The sequence below is a fragment of the Ovis aries genome, chromosome 3, assembly GCF_016772045.2.
Source record: "Ovis aries strain OAR_USU_Benz2616 breed Rambouillet chromosome 3, ARS-UI_Ramb_v3.0, whole genome shotgun sequence".
In the NCBI taxonomy this organism is placed as follows: domain Eukaryota; kingdom Metazoa; phylum Chordata; class Mammalia; order Artiodactyla; family Bovidae; genus Ovis; species Ovis aries.
Window position 1 is genome coordinate 113,878,044 of NC_056056.1, and position 15,752 is coordinate 113,893,795.

Here is a 15,752-nt window from a genome sequence, read left to right on the forward strand (position 1 = left end):
GTATGTGTATATGGTGTATAATATGATGTCATGCGGTGAAGTATCTGGGTGTAGAAAAAGTTCTAGAACTATTCATATCAAGTTATTCAAACGTGAGTGGGGTTGCAAGTATGGGAAACTTTTATATGTCCAGTTTTTACACTTCTGTTTTACTTTATTTTTATAAAAACGTGTATTAATTTTGTTAGAAAATTTTTTTCTTTTTTTGCAGTTGCCTGGGTCTCAGTGCTCACGACCACAAGGCACAACTTACATTTCCAGGCTGATCTGTCCTAATTTCAGGCATCCTGCCTTAATTACATGATTTTCAACTCTGCGCTTGATTCCTTTGTCCCTCTGCCTCTCTGTACCCTGTACCCTCTGGGGGAAAGCCCTTCCCTTCCCTTCCTCTCTTCAGGCTCGATTGTGTTTCCAGTTACTTCCAGTGTTTCTCCTAGAACACATATTTACATTTTTCAGTTATTTGTCCTCCTCTCCTCCTATTTGAGGTTTTCATTCTTCTATCACATCATGTTACAGTCTGCCTTGTAAGTGTACTACTATGTCCCTGTCAGCCTCTCATGAAACTGAAGTTTTCTCCCTATAATTAGATTAGATTACATCAGTAAGTGCCTATAACATTTGAAAGATTAGTAACAGTTTATTATTTTTGTGAAGTTTTTGAACAGTTTCAATTTTTTCCTCGATCATAATCTGTTTTTGGAGAGACACCTCTTCTTTATATGGATAGCCAAGCTTAGAGTTCATAAACTATACCTCAATTCTCTATTAATTACAATTTCTACATAATAGCTGCATTTAAACCTCCTCTGTTCTCTTATAAAAACACATTACGAGAAGCTGAAATGGGATTTGACAATTCAAATAAAATAGCTTAGGCATCTGCAATTATTTCATAAAATGATGCCAAAATATTATCACATGTAGTATCTCACATGACAGATTTAATAAAGCCTGCTCAGAGAAACACACATTTTTATAGTGAGATTCCTATATAAGTCAATCCAGGTGGCTTCCTTTTACAAGGACAGACAGGATTCTTTTCAGTATGATGGAACGAGAGGCAAGAGAGTAAAAACTGAAACTTAATGCGAACAGGAGCTTCCTCAGTAGCCATCCAGGAAGGGAGTTTTGCTCTGTCACAAGTGACTGGTCCCTGGTTTTGAAAAAGAGTGAACTTAAAAGTTATTTTACAACTATTTCCTTTTGAGCTATGACTTCTTAAGCTGGAATGTGATCCAGAATAACATCCCTCTGTATCCTGCATTTGTCTTGAGCATTTTTATTGCCTCTCTTTTCCCTCATCTCATCTCACTTCTTCCCTCCCTCTGTCCAACAGATTTACACAGACTGGGCCAACCACTACCTAGCAAAATCGGGCCACAAACGGCTGATCAAGGATTTGCAGCAAGACATTGCAGATGGAGTCCTGCTAGCAGAAATCATCCAGATCATTGGTGAGACCTCCCCTCTGGAAAAACAAAACAAAACTTGAAAGTCTCTGTCCCCACCTACTTTGGGTAAAATACAATTTAAGTCGAGTGCTTAGAAACTTGGTCCATGTGTCTGGGAGATTAATGTAGCTCTCCCTGTGATTTAATTAAAATGTTTATGTGAGAATGTTTGAAAAAGGCAGTTTGGCCGTACTTGTAAATGGCTAGAGCTGTATCTTTACATACACTGAATTGTCAGAAATGAACGCTTCATTAAACCATATGTCTCCCATGTGTGCTTTTCGTTAGCTGGAGCAACTCATACGCTCTGAGATTCCTTGAAACTGTATCCTGATCCAGCAGGGACAATTGTGAAAGGTTTCATGTCAGCAGTCATTTGGCACAAGCTGAGGAATTAGCGGCAACTTCCTTCTCAGTCACTTTTTTTGTTTTCTTTATTTGCCGGATTTCTGCATATGGACTTGGCGGCTGCTACAAGTGTGTCCTGTACACAGCTTAGGAGACGAAGTGAATGTAGCAGCAGTGTTTGCTTGTTTTTTTTTTTTTTTCCTTTTTTTTTTTTTCTTAGTCTCTCGTGTGTGTGTTTCACTTCATGGCTCAAGCATGTCGTTCTTTTTTTCTCTCCTTTATTTTATTTCTTGGCTTTAGCAAATGAAAAAGTTGAAGATATCAATGGATGTCCTAGGAGTCAATCTCAGATGGTAAGAATCATGTTTATTCTAAATATAATGCCTGTCTTCACTTCCAGAGTTAACTGCATTTATAAATGGACTAGAAATTTCTTTTGCTTATGTTCCTGCTTATTCAAGAGACCGTTTGATTGTGTTCTATCATGTATGTATATTTCTTTGGGTGCAATTTAGGAAAAAGTGATAGCATCAATATGTTTGAATATGTATGATTTTTGAAAAAACAGTCTCCAGGTGTTTTATCAGATCCTTGACATATTTTTGTGTTCTGATGTCTGAATAATTTCACTAGTGGCAGGAAATCCCATTTTCAGTTTTAAGGGGAGCTTTTTTGTCTGAGCAACTGATTTGAAGAACAAAAGTTGTCATGTACATTTTAAAAATATATAAATAGTATTTTCTTTGCTCATAACAAAGCCCAGTATAAACATATGAACTCTTCAGCACTGTTGGAAATGACTCTGTAAAGGCAGACTGCTGGTTTTGCTGAGCAGGGACTAACTAGGGGATATGATTCATAGCCTTTTCCAGAAAGTAGCCGATCTAGAGGTCTGTATCTCCCCCAGCCCTCTCTTATCTTTACTAGTTGGTAAAGGGTAGAGTTTTGTAATAAAACAATAGATTGATAAATTTCTGAGATTAGAAGCCCACCCCTTTATTAATTAAATAACCACAACTTAATTTTATAGGACAACCTGAAGCCAAAATGCCTTAGCTGAAGTTACATCAGCAGATATAATTAGGAGTGACAACCAAATTTCAGAAGATGAGGTTTTTCCAAAACCCTTTTTAGCATAGAATAGACATTGAAAATAAAAATGATGAGTACTTAATTGACAGCAATATGAAGAATGAAAAGAAATGAAAAAATTTTTGACCTGCTGACCTGATATCAGTAATGTTGGAAAACTGAAATCCAAAATAATAAAAAATAATTTAGTTTTAAAGAGTGATTAATTAGCATGTCTGGTGTGTGTGTGTGTGTTTAAGCACTCTAAGGACCTATTACAGTGTCTTGAACTCCCTGTCGCTATTGTGAAAAAAAATCACTATAAAGAAAGATTCTCTGTAAAACACTGAAGTGTTAGGGAAAGTTCCTGATCTAATTACTCTGGGCACAAAGATGACTCTATAAAAATTAATTATGGTTGTTTCCTGAAGTTTTCCTGGAAGCAATTATAATACCTTTGGGCCCTGCTGCAGTAAAAGCTCCTTGATGTTGGCAAAGACATGTAACTTCTCTGACCCTCTGCTTTCTCATCTATAAAATGAACCCCAATAATGATATGATAATAACATATAACTATGGACAATCTTTAGTACCTAAACTGATTTGGAAATGCAGAATAGTACTGCTACAAACTTTATAAAGGGCACATTCATTAATTAATACCTGTTAAAAACTTTTTAAGGTTTCTTAGAAAAGCACTGTAGTCCCTGAATATCACATTATATTTCTCAAACCCAACCCTATTGGTTTTACTTTCCATATTTCAATCATCAAGAGACGTTGGATACTAAAATTCTTATCTTCACTGCTGTCATTCCAACTTCATTCTGATAACAGTTCAATGAATAGCCAAGCTATTGTTTCATGATAGATAATAAACAAACCTCCAAAGCTCATAACTATAGACAGAGATGCAGTCCTTGGATACTCATCTGAAACATCTGTGCCTAAGATTCTACAAATATGAAAATATCTCATAAGATTCTCTTAATTTTATTACTTCCTGCTCCTTTAGCCCTCAAATGTCATATAACATCTAGTATACAATGTTGTGTTGATATTTCTGCTTCTGATGGAAAAAAAAAAACAGAAAAATAAAAACCTGAGAAATGCATATGTTATAAAATAGGTATTTTTTTCCAGCCAGAAGTTTTAGTCAGAATTACACTGAATTATGAGTAACAGTGACTTGTAACCTCATTTGTGTGTGTGTGTGTGGGTGTGTGTGGTTGAATTTTTAACCTGAGGTTGGCATGGCTTCCCTGTGGTGATTCACAAGAATGCATGGGACACAAATGTAACTTTTTGGTTGAATCATTTTTGCCTCTGTTCTTAAAAATTGGCATTGGTAACATGTTATTAACGAATAAAAATCCTAGATTTTAGTTGAGATAAGAAAGTAGAGGAAATAGAATTATGAGAGCGTGACTAGGTTTATAAAGTTCATATATCTATCCCAAACAGGATGTGGCCTGCTTCTTTTTTTGTGTAACAGCCAAGCAATGCTGCATTAGTAACAGTGAGCACTGTCCTTACTCATAGAACAACTTGTCCAATTCTTTATATATATATATAAAGGATTGTTCATGGCCTTTGGGTTGGCATTGATGTTGATAACAAAAGGCATAGTAAAACTAGGTCTGCTACTATTTCTAGTTACAAAGTGTTTTTTTTTTTCTTTTTTAATTTTAAACTTGATAAACTTTTTTTTTTAAGCAGTTAGTCGTTCACTCATGTCTGACTCCTTGCAACCCCATGAACTATACCGTACATGGAATTCTCTAGGCCAGAGTACTGGAGTGGGTAGCCCTTCCCTTCTCCAGGGGATCTTCCCAACCCAGGGATCTAATCCAGGTCTCCTAGATTGCAGGCAGATTCTTTACCAGATGAGCCACAAGGGAAACCGTTACTGAATTATTTTAAGCCTTTAAGAATAGACGTTCTCTTGTAGTATGAATCTACAGGAAATCGATGAACAGCCAGATGTTCATATTTGGGTAAGATTAACTGAGCTCATAAGGTCCAGGTATAGGGCCACTTGAGAATCAGAAACAAATATTCAGATGAGTAATAACGACAGTGTTACATAGGGAAGAACAAAAGGAATGTGGAGGGAGTGAGCTTGGTGTGTTCCAGAAACAGAAGACCATGTGGTTTGAGCACAGTGAGAGGTGTTCAGAGGGGAAGATGGAAGCCTAATTATGTGGAAGTGAAAGAAGGCCCACTGTGTTACTCCGTTGATTGAGGAGCCTTTAGAAGACTTTTAAAGCTGGACCATGTTATGATCTGAGGTAAATATTTAAAAAGATCACCCCAGGTGCTTTCTGAGAATTGTACAGTCCTGAAGTGTTGACTTTCAGTTGGGTGTGGGAGATGAAAAATGTAGGGACTGTGCTGCTGCTAAGTCTCTTCAGTCGTGTCCGACTCTGTGCAACCCCATAGACGGCAGTCCACCAGGCTCCCCCGTCCCTGAGATTCTCCAGGCAAGAACACTGGAGTGGGTTGCCATTTCCTTCTCCAGTGCATGAAAGTGAAAAGTGAAATTGAAGTCGCTCAGTCGTGTCCGACTCTTTGCAACCCCGTGGACTGCAGCCTACCAGGCTCCCCCGTCCATAGGATTTTCCAGGCAAGAGTACTGGAGTGGGGTGCCATTTTTTGGCCTGAATGAGTAAATAGTTACCATTAAATAAGATGGCTATTATGGAGGGAGAAAACAGGTTAAAAGGTGAACGGGGGGAGATGACAAATTCAGATTTTCACTAAAATAATTTGATGTATCCATTGGAACGTGAAGTGGAGGTGATTGGAGGCAATTAGGCATGTGTTTCCGAAAGGTCAGAAGTAAGGTATGGGTGAGAATGTCCCTAGTTGTAGGCACTGATTGAGGTGGACAAGGGTGAGATCTCTAGGAGATCTGTGTGAAGTCAGATAGGAAGAAAGCTGAGGTTCTCACCTAGGGGTATGCCAGCATGTATGTGACAAGGAGAGGTGTAGGAGTCAGAAAAGGGTGAAAAGAGTGGGCAGAAAGTGAGCCCATCATTGAGAAGGTCACTCAACAGATGTGGATTGTTAATCCTTGGGGTAGCTATGGTAGCTTAAGCTATAGTGCATACTTGGCTTAGCCTAGTGGGACAGGGAAAAGCAAATGAGGGAAATGTGATGGATACTGTCCAGGGCTACATAAAAAAATAGGTAGGTATACCAAAGGTGAAAATTTAGTTCTAGTAATTGGACAGGTATTAATGACCTTCAAGTAAACATCTTCTGTAAGAGTGAGCATGTGTTCTAGAGTGGCTGAGAGGGGCAGATAGCCACTGAGTGTTTAATATTTTTCTAGGATTTTCCTGTTAAAGGGAAAACATGGTTTGAGAGGAAGGCAGGGTGAGGGGAGTGTTTGCAAGGGGGAAGTAGAGAAGGAGGAAGCAATTAAGGAGAGGGGAGGGAGATTCTGGGGAAATGCCAGATCCTCAAGGAAGTGGCAGAGAAGGAAATTTGAAGTCTGAGTGGAAGATTTAATGTTGGAAAACAATGGGAATACATTTTCCTTTATGTCATGTCATAAGGGAATATGATCGCATGAAGAGGTATTTGTTAGTGGATTACATAGAAATTAAAGAAATTCAAATAAATATAATGATTTCAGATTATTAGGTAATATTAATGTGCTCTTTTCCATGTCATTCTGTTACCTTATAATATAAAGAAAGACTGATTATAGTATTTTATAACATACAATTCAACAATAATTCTTTCAAATATTATTGATTAAAGAACAGATATTTAAGACAATAGGAACTTGTCTTTACAGCAGTTTATTAGCATGATTATTGAGAGTTTCCAATTCATACTTATTGTTTCAACTGTTATCTGTTGCTATCTTTCTTTAATAAGCTTAAGACTAAATTCATCCTTGGGGGGCAGGAAACAGAGCTAAGTTTGTAGGAGCTTATTCAATACTATATTTAACCTCACCCAAAGATGAAGTTACTAATATGGATGGCACCTGTTAAGTAATTTCTAGGTGGGTGGTATCAGGATTCAAAATATATGCTGCATGCCACAACTTTGGTGAGATTACACGAGGAAATAAATTAGTCAACTATAAATACCAGGAATGTCCAGAATGCCCAGCAGATTAAAAATAGCAGAAAAAAAAATGCCCAACATGTATTTGAAATGCAAAGGCACAAGTGCAAGGTTCTTAGACAAAAATGAAAGACACATAGGGGAAGAGTTGTTTGGAAAACATTTTCTTTATTTTAAAATAGCCCATTAGAGCACTTGGCCAGTTAGCTCCGTTGGTTAGAGTAGAACACTAATAAGATAGACCATGGTATTTAACAATCTTCATAAATGCATGGAGGGATTAGGAAATTTGATTATGTGCAATAGTTGCAAACCACAAATCAGATTATGGGGCAGAACTGAGAATCTGGCAAATGCAGCTCCCAGCTTGTCCTTCCTGTTTGCTGGCTCATCCCTTCACCTCACTCTAGTAGCTCAATTGTTTTCTCAGCCACAAGCTTCTACCTTCTTTCCTATCATGTCATATTGCTTAAAACTGGCTGATAGGAGGATTTTTGGAACGCTTGTGCGTCTTACCCTTTTCTGTTCCTAGATGAAATAATATGTTTTAGTCTTCCTTAATTCTCTGAATCCATGTCCTACAGAGTTGTGGCTGCCACAATAATTACTATATTTCATAGGCATCTTTGTTCCATTTCTATAGTTTACAGGAATCCAGACAGGGAAGCTATTCTTGATAGAAAAGTTATTCTGTTGTTTTATCTGTATGTTGCCCTTTCAAGTTTTAATTCTTCCAGCCACTGCTTGTTATTGCTGCCCTTTTAAAGGATCTATTTAGGTAAGATAAGATGAGGTTTCTAACCAAATAGGGAAAAGATAAAATATTGGAATGCTCTAAAGATTTAATAAAATCTTATAAATGGCACACTGCAGGATTCTAGCACTATGACTCAGAGGAGTGGAATATTGCTAAGTTAGTCCATTCACATGATCCCCTGCCATTTTGAAACTGTTCATCTTCTGGAATGTCTAGAAAAAGATAGCTTAATGAAGACAAATGTTTTCCTACAAATAGAGCTCTGATCTCTAAAGAACCACTAACTAAAAATCTTCTTTGTAGTTTGCTTAACAGTTTCATTATTTTTATTTAGGCTCACACTTCAGGAGAATAAGCATAAACTACAAGTGTTAGGAAATTTATATTAAATTACTGATACAATTTATTTATATTATTAATATAAATCACCCTGATGATTTTTAAAGCTGAGTTTGTCTCTAGAAGTTGTTCAGTATACTCATATGTAAAGTTTGAATGAAAAAATTGAAGTAAAATGGGGACTTGAGAGTAAGTATGTCATGTTTAAAGGACAGTGATCACTGGAGTTCTAATTCTGATTAGATGATTCAGGAGAAACTCCAAAAATCAGACTGATAAACTCTGAAATCTGTTGGAATGCTGACGTGCTATACTGATTTAACAAAATAGCAAAGACCATGCTTTCTGTTCAGTATTTCTTCTTAGAGATGTACTTGGGTTTTCAATCTTTATAACTTTTTAAAACAGCATCCATAGTAAAGTAAAAAAGATATTTTCTAAGATGTATTAAGTCTAATTTACAATGAAAAACAATACTTTTATGAACATTATCTAGTCTGCCATTCAGAAATTAAGTAAATGCTGAAAATATAAGAATTCTTTTCTACAATAACTTTATAATATAGAGTAAATAGTGTAAATGTTTTTCTTGTGTCAATATTATAATTGGTTTGTGTCATTAGTAGGACAAATAGAAATTAAAGTTAAGTAGCTAATTTTGAATTTGATACCAGATATCCACATACAATTTTTTTCTTTCTTTTTGAAGATAGGATGTAACTTATTTCTGTTTTTACAGGTCGTTATTAAGCTTTATATCTGTATGGAGAAAAGAATTGCAAATGCACTTTGTATTTCTGCTGTATATCTGAATATCAACCACTTTCATAAAAATTTAGAATGTTCTTATCCCTAATAGTTTGACTTAAAATACTGTAAGGTATTTCCCACTGATAAGCCACTATCCCAGTTAACATGAAATACAGTCATACCTAATATTAGAAAACATATTTTGTAGCAATCCTTTCATAACTTTAGCTTTTATTACCTTAAATTGTCTAATTTTTATTTTATTTTTTTTTTTAGTTTTTTATTTTTTAAATTTTAAAATCTTTAATTCTTACATGCATTCCCAAACATGAAAAGAACCTACTGCTCCATCTTTTTCAATTCCCTTCTTAAAATTAATAGAAAATTACCACTTTCAATATTCAGTAATGAAAAAAAATATGAAAAAAGAAAATTTTAAAATCTTGGCTTGGAAAACAGTATACTAAGATATGAGATCATTTTAGCTATGACCTGTGGTATTCATAGCCTAAAAGCCTATAAGTAAAAGTACTTTCATCAGATAGAAAAAACAAAACGAAATGGGAGAAACTTTTTCATTTGACCTCAGTATGTTCAGTTGAGAAGTATATATTTGATAAGATAAATTACTTGAAAATGTAATTTTCAGCAGATGTACCAAATCTCCTTTATTAAATGATTTTATATGAGTTAAATTAAACTGACCTGTGCAGATAACCATAGACAAAAATTCATGACACATCAGGTTACACTTTAAAACATTGTATTGCCCTTTAATTTGTATGAGTCATGTTTCAAACATAAAAAAACTATTATGAAATTGCCTCACCTGCACGCATCCTAAGTCACTTTAGTCGTGTCCTACTTTTTATGGCCCTACGGACTGTAGCCCACAAGGCTCCTCTGTGCAAGGGATTCTCCAGGCAAGAATACCGGAGTGGGTTCCCATGTCCTCCTCCAGGGCATCTTCCTGACCCAGGGATCAAACCTGCGTCCCTTATATGTCCTGCACTATAGGTGGTTCTTTACCACTAGCGCCACCTGGGAAGCCCATTACGAAACTGCATCATAGAAGCATCAGGCTTTAGAGATGGACCTGAGAGTGCGGCAGTATCAGCATAACTTATTGATTCACTTGTCGATTCAATGCCAACCATCTGTATCCAGTGCTGTCCTAGCTGCTTTGCTTGCATTTCCGTTGCACCATCATAGCAAACCAACGAAACAATTTGTATCCCTGAGCCTGCCTGTGTCCCTTTTCAGTAAGTGGAAAATGTTTTATTTTGTTCTCTGTAACAAATGGAAAAGCAAGAAGTTACTAAAAACCCAGAGAATATATTTTCAGGTTAATAGGTACTGATGCAGTATTTTATAATTTTATATTTATAACACTTTATATTGGCAATTATAGACTGTAATGAAGATTTAATATCATCTTTAATGGGCAACTAATATTAAATGATGTTCATCATTATCTAACACCAAGTCAGTTAAAGCAGAATATAGAATTTTGAACAGAAAACAATTTTTATCTGATAAAGTCCTAATAAATTTTCCATACGAGTACCCTTATGTATCTAATTGGTCATATACACACATTCTGTAATATGTGTGTTTATATGGGCATTTCTAGTATCAAAATATATACATACACATGTATACACACAGACATGGATACACATACGCCTAGTATAGAGCTAAGCTCTTCATAAACATCTGTATTCCTCACATAATATGTTGTGTGGGAGCTGCTTTCATTCTCATTTCACAGATAGGTTAGCCGAGGCTTCAGGAGAGTAAAAACTTTATCAGCCTATTTTGTTGATTTCTTACAGGGTGTAAATGTCATAGCTAGGATTCAAATTCGGATTTGAGTACGAAACTTTAAACTATTATTCTGTAGTACTTAATCATATGTCTCGCCCCAGACCAAATTAACACAAAAACAAACTGAAGAGCCAAATAGAAGTACTATTTCCTGCCTCTCCCTATCCCACAGCACAAACTAACCTGAAATAGAAGAGCAAAGCATGGGGTAGAGTGCACAGCAGCAGGAGGTACCTAGCTAGACTGCATCTTTCAACTCCACTCCCCACAGATGAACAGATCCGTCCTCAGAGAACAAGGCCCAGAGATCTGCACGCTCACAGACCCCAACCCACCCTTACGTGCTAAAGACTCACCCTTGCCCTGCTGCTGTGCTGAGTAGATGATTGTGTTAGTTTCTTGTGCTTGCTGTAACAAATGATCACAAATGTGGCTTCAAACAGTAGACCTTTAATCTCTCACTTGTCTGGATGCAAGAAATCTGAAATCAGTACTTAGTCAGTTCAGTGACTCAGCCATGTCTGACTCTTTGCGACCCCATGGACTGTAGCACACTAGGCTCCTCTGTTCATCACCAACTCCCAGAGCTTACTCAAACTCATGTCCATCGAGTTGGTGATACCATCCAACCATCTCATCCTCTGTTGTTCCTTCCCCTCCCACCTTCAATCTTTCCCTGCATCAGGGTCTTTTCCAGTGAGTCAGATCTTTGCATCAGGTGGCCAAAGTATTGGCGTTTCAGCTTCAGCATCAGTCCTTCCAATGAATATTCAGGACTGATTTCCTTTAGGACTGACTGGTTTGATCTCCTTTCAGTCCAAGGGACTCTCAAGAGTCTTTTCCAACACCACAGTTCAAAAGCATCAATTCTTCAGTGCTCAGCTTTCTTTATAGTCCAACTCTCACATCCATACATGACTACTGGAGAAACCAGAGCTTTGACTAGTTGGATCTTTGTTGGTAAAGTAATGTCTCTGCTTTTTCATATGCTGTCTAATTTGGTCATAGCTTTTTTTCTAAGGAGCAAGCGTCTTTTAATTTCATGGCTACAGTCACTATCTGCAGTGATTTTTGGAACCCCCCAAAATAAAGTCTGTCACTGTTTCCATTGTTTCTCCATCTGTTTGCCATGAAGTGATGGAACTGGATGCCATGATCTTAGTTTTCTGAATGTTGAGCTGTAAGCCAACTTTTTCACTCTCCTCTTTCACTTTCATCAAGAGGCTCTTTAGTTCTTCTTCGCTTTCTGCCATAAGGGTGGTGTCATCTGCATATCTGAAGTTATTGATATTTCTCCTAGAAATCTTAATTCCAGTTTGTGCTTCATCTAGCCCAGCATTTCACATGATGTACTCTGCATATAAATTAAATAAGTAGGGTTACAATATACAGCCTTGACATACTCCTTTCCCGATTTGGAACCAGTTTGATGTTCCATGTCCAGCTCTAACTGTTGCTTCTTGACCTGCGTACAGATTTCCCAGGAGGCAGGTCAGGTGGTTTTGTATTCCCATCTCTTTAAGAATATTCCACAGTTTGTTATGTTTCATATAACATCAGTATTCCACGGCCAAAATCAAGCCTTCAGCAGTCCTTTGCTCCCTCCAGGGGCTGTGAAAGTGAAAGTGAAGTTGCTCAGTCGTGTCCGACTCTTTGCGACCCCATGGACTGTAGCCCACCAGGCTCCTCTGTCCATGGGATTTTCCAGGCAAGGATACTGGAGTGGGGTGCCATTTCCTTCTCCAGGGGATCTTCCCAACCCAGGGATTGAACCCAGGTCTCCTGCATTGCGGGCAGATGCTTTAACCTCTGAGCCACCAGGGGCTGTAGGGGGAATCTATTCCTTGTTTGTTCCAGCTGCTGGTAATTGCCAGCATTCCTTGGCTTGTGGCCACATCAATCATTCTACATGTTCATCTACCAGAATATAAAAATGCATTGGACAGTTGTGAAATAATTTGGAATCATTTAAACCTTTTAAACTTAGACTCTGTATGGAGCACACAGATTCTACATGCTCTTTATATCCTCGTTTGTTAGTCACTCATTCGTGTCTGATTCTTTGAGACCCTGTGGATCATAGCCCACCAGGCTCCTCTGTCCATGGGATTCTCCAGGCAAGAATACTGGAGTGGGAGTGGGTTGTCATTTCCTTCTCCAGGGGATCTTCCCAACCCAGGAATCAAACCTAGGTCTCCTGCATTGCAGGCATATTTACAATCTGAGCCACCAGGAAAGCCCATACTCTCTCACGGAACAGTTTCATCCTTACATTCAACCACATTGTTCTGCAGCACCTATCTTGTGCCAGACCTGTGTCCTACCTAGCTGTCTGTTAATCATGTAGAGAGCCTGAGTCAAAAGCTTGAACTGACTTAACTCAGAATGCCTCAGTTACAGTGGTAGGAAGCATAGTGTGGCAATAATATTTCATTGAAGACTGATGGGGGTGAGTTTGAATTCTGGTTCTGCTGTGTACTCAATTGTGTAAACTTATAAAAAGTACGTCATTTCTAAGCCTTTATTGAATAATCAGAGTATCAAATTTTTCAGCATCTATGGTAAAAATAATAAGGATTTTGCATTTGGAGTAAATAATATACATGCTTAATGTGTATGAATTCCCTTCCTGTGCTGTGATTTTGAGTGATGGAGAAAGAAGTGGCTTTTAAACCATGGTCCCCTGCTTTTGTGTTTGACATGTAGTATGAGGTTCCTCACAGTACAGCCTGTTGTGAAGTTAATATTTTACAAATGACGTATTAAAATTAAACCCACTAAAATCAAGATTGCTGGGAGAAATATCAATAACCTCAGATGTGCAGATGACACCACCCTTAAGGCAGAAAGTGAAGAGGAACTAAAAAGCCTCTTGAAAGTGAAAGTGGAGAGTGAAAAAGTTGGCTTAAAGCTCAACATTCAGAAAACGAAGATCATGGCATCTGGTCCCATCACTTCATGGGAAATAGATGGGAAACAGTGGAAACAGTGTCAGACTTTTTTTGGGGGGGCTCCAAAATCACTGCAGATGGTGACTGCAGCCATGAACTTAAAGGACGCTTACTCCTTGGAAGAAAAGTTATGACCAACCTAGACAACATATTCAAAAGCAGAGACATTACTTTGCTGACTAAGGTCCGTCTAGCGAAGGCTATGGTTTTTCCAGTGGTCTTGTATGGATGTGAGAGTTGGACTGTGAAGAAGGCTGAGCGCCGAAGAATTGATGCTTTTGAACTGTGGTGTTGGAGAAGACTCTTGAGAGTCCCTTGGACTGCAAGGAGATCCAGCCAGTCCATTCTGAAGGAGATCAACCCTGGGATTTCTTTGGAAGGACTGATGCTAGAGCTGAAACTCCAGTACTTTGGCCACCTCATGCAAAGAGTTGACTCATTGGAAAAGACTCTGATGCTGGGAGGGATTGGGGGCAGGAGGAGAAGGGGACGACAGAGGATGAGATGGCTGGATGGCATCACTGACTCGATGGACGTGAGTCTGAGTGAACTCCGGGTGTTGGTGATGAATAGGGAGGCCTGGCGTGCTGCAATTCATGGGGTCACAGAGAGTCACTGAGTGACTGAACTGAAGTGAACTGAAAGTAGACTTTTAAAAATTAAAGCACATGGCAGATAGTGTGGGTACAAATTGATTTGTGAAACGTTTATTAATTTCTATCTATAAACCTACGTATATACTGTGTGATCATAAAAAAAAAAGATATCTTCCGTGCAACATTGACAATTTATTTCTTTTGCTTCAAATACATTATTACCGTCCTCAACCTTAAGATCAAGGCCAGCCACTAGCAAGACATGGACGACGTTACACGTCCAGCGCCTGCTTATCTCTATGGACTCATCTGCCATTGGATTTGGCAGATCTCAGGATTCTTGCCCTTGAATTCCCTTCTTTCTGAAGGCTCCTCTGACACAGTTTCTTCAAACCTTTGAAGGCCACCAGAGAGGCCTATTTTCACATTGATGACAAAGAAGTTGTGGGAAAAGCTTTAAGTAGCGTTCAACTCTTAATATTCCTAGCTATTCTGAATTCCTTGCAAGTCCTTTAACTTAAGGTGTTTCTCAGCCCTCAACAGTTCACATATTGTCCCTTCCTTGGCTTCACTTCACCCCACATCCTGTTATTTGGTTAACCCTTCCTAACCTTTCAGGGACTAGGTCAGGCTTCCCTTGAAGCATATATATATATATAAGTGTATTTGTGTGTGTGTGTGTGTGTGTGTGTGTGTGTGTGTGTGTGTCAAGTTAATGACACAGACTCTGGTTTTGATATATTATCTCTGTGTAACCTTGAGCATCTCAATTTAATTAGCTGATCAACACTTACCCCTGGAAAAAATATTATGATAACTTTAGAAGAAGAGATCTTTGTAACCATGATAGATAATGTTAGTTGCTAATAAATTTCCTAGTCTCTTTACCTCTGGTCATGAATAGAGTGTTTAGCAGTCTGTGTTTCTCTATAACATTCATTGTGTTACATTGGAATCATCTCTCCTATGAGATTTTATATGTATTTAAGGTCTTGGACATGTCTCAGTGAATAAATAATCATACTGTGAATGAATGAAAACAAACATCTTAACAGTTTTAACCAATGCAAAAGCATTATTGCATTTTACTTTAATTCTCTAAGTGTTTATATTTTAAAGAGTTATAATAAAATCTTTGGCTAAAATCTATATAATAATTTGAATTTTGCAATATGATAGGAGTTTGCTCAAACCGAGCCATCTTATTTATTTTTTTGGTTGAAATAAAATTTAGTTAATTTATACAATGATATGGCAACCCACTCCAGTACTCTAGCCTGGAGAATCCCATGGACAAAGGAGCCTGGTAGGCTGCAGTCCATGGGGGTCGCTAAGAGTCGGGCACGACTGAGCGACTTCATTTCACTTTTCACTTTCCTGCATTGGAGAAGGAAATGGAAACCCACTCCAGTGTTATTGCCTGGAGAATCCCAGGAACGGCGGAGCCTGATGGGCTGCCGTGTATGGGGTTGCACAGAGTTGGACACGACTGAAGCGATGTAGCAGCAGCAGCAATATACAGTGATATTAGCAATACTTGTTTATCATGAAAAATGGGAAGAATCATTAATTT

General features: G+C 37.9%; 1 protein-coding gene across 15 annotated transcripts in view; it reads left to right on the forward strand.

The window, feature by feature from the left end:
* The window catches only part of NAV3 (neuron navigator 3), an 892,975-nt gene that overhangs the window by 619,370 nt on the left and 257,853 nt on the right, over positions 1 to 15,752 (forward strand). For 11 of the 15 annotated variants that reach the window (XM_060412470.1, XM_060412471.1, XM_004006210.5 and 8 more), the window contains 2 exons: positions 1,340 to 1,457; positions 2,103 to 2,155. In XM_060412470.1, the coding sequence (XP_060268453.1) occupies positions 1,340 to 1,457; positions 2,103 to 2,155 (171 nt within the window). Of the gene's footprint in view, positions 1 to 1,108; positions 1,458 to 1,907; positions 2,156 to 4,963; positions 5,165 to 15,752 lie in introns of those variants that run through there. The other 4 variants (XM_060412476.1, XM_060412477.1, XM_060412475.1 and 1 more) reach the window with 4 other exon arrangements.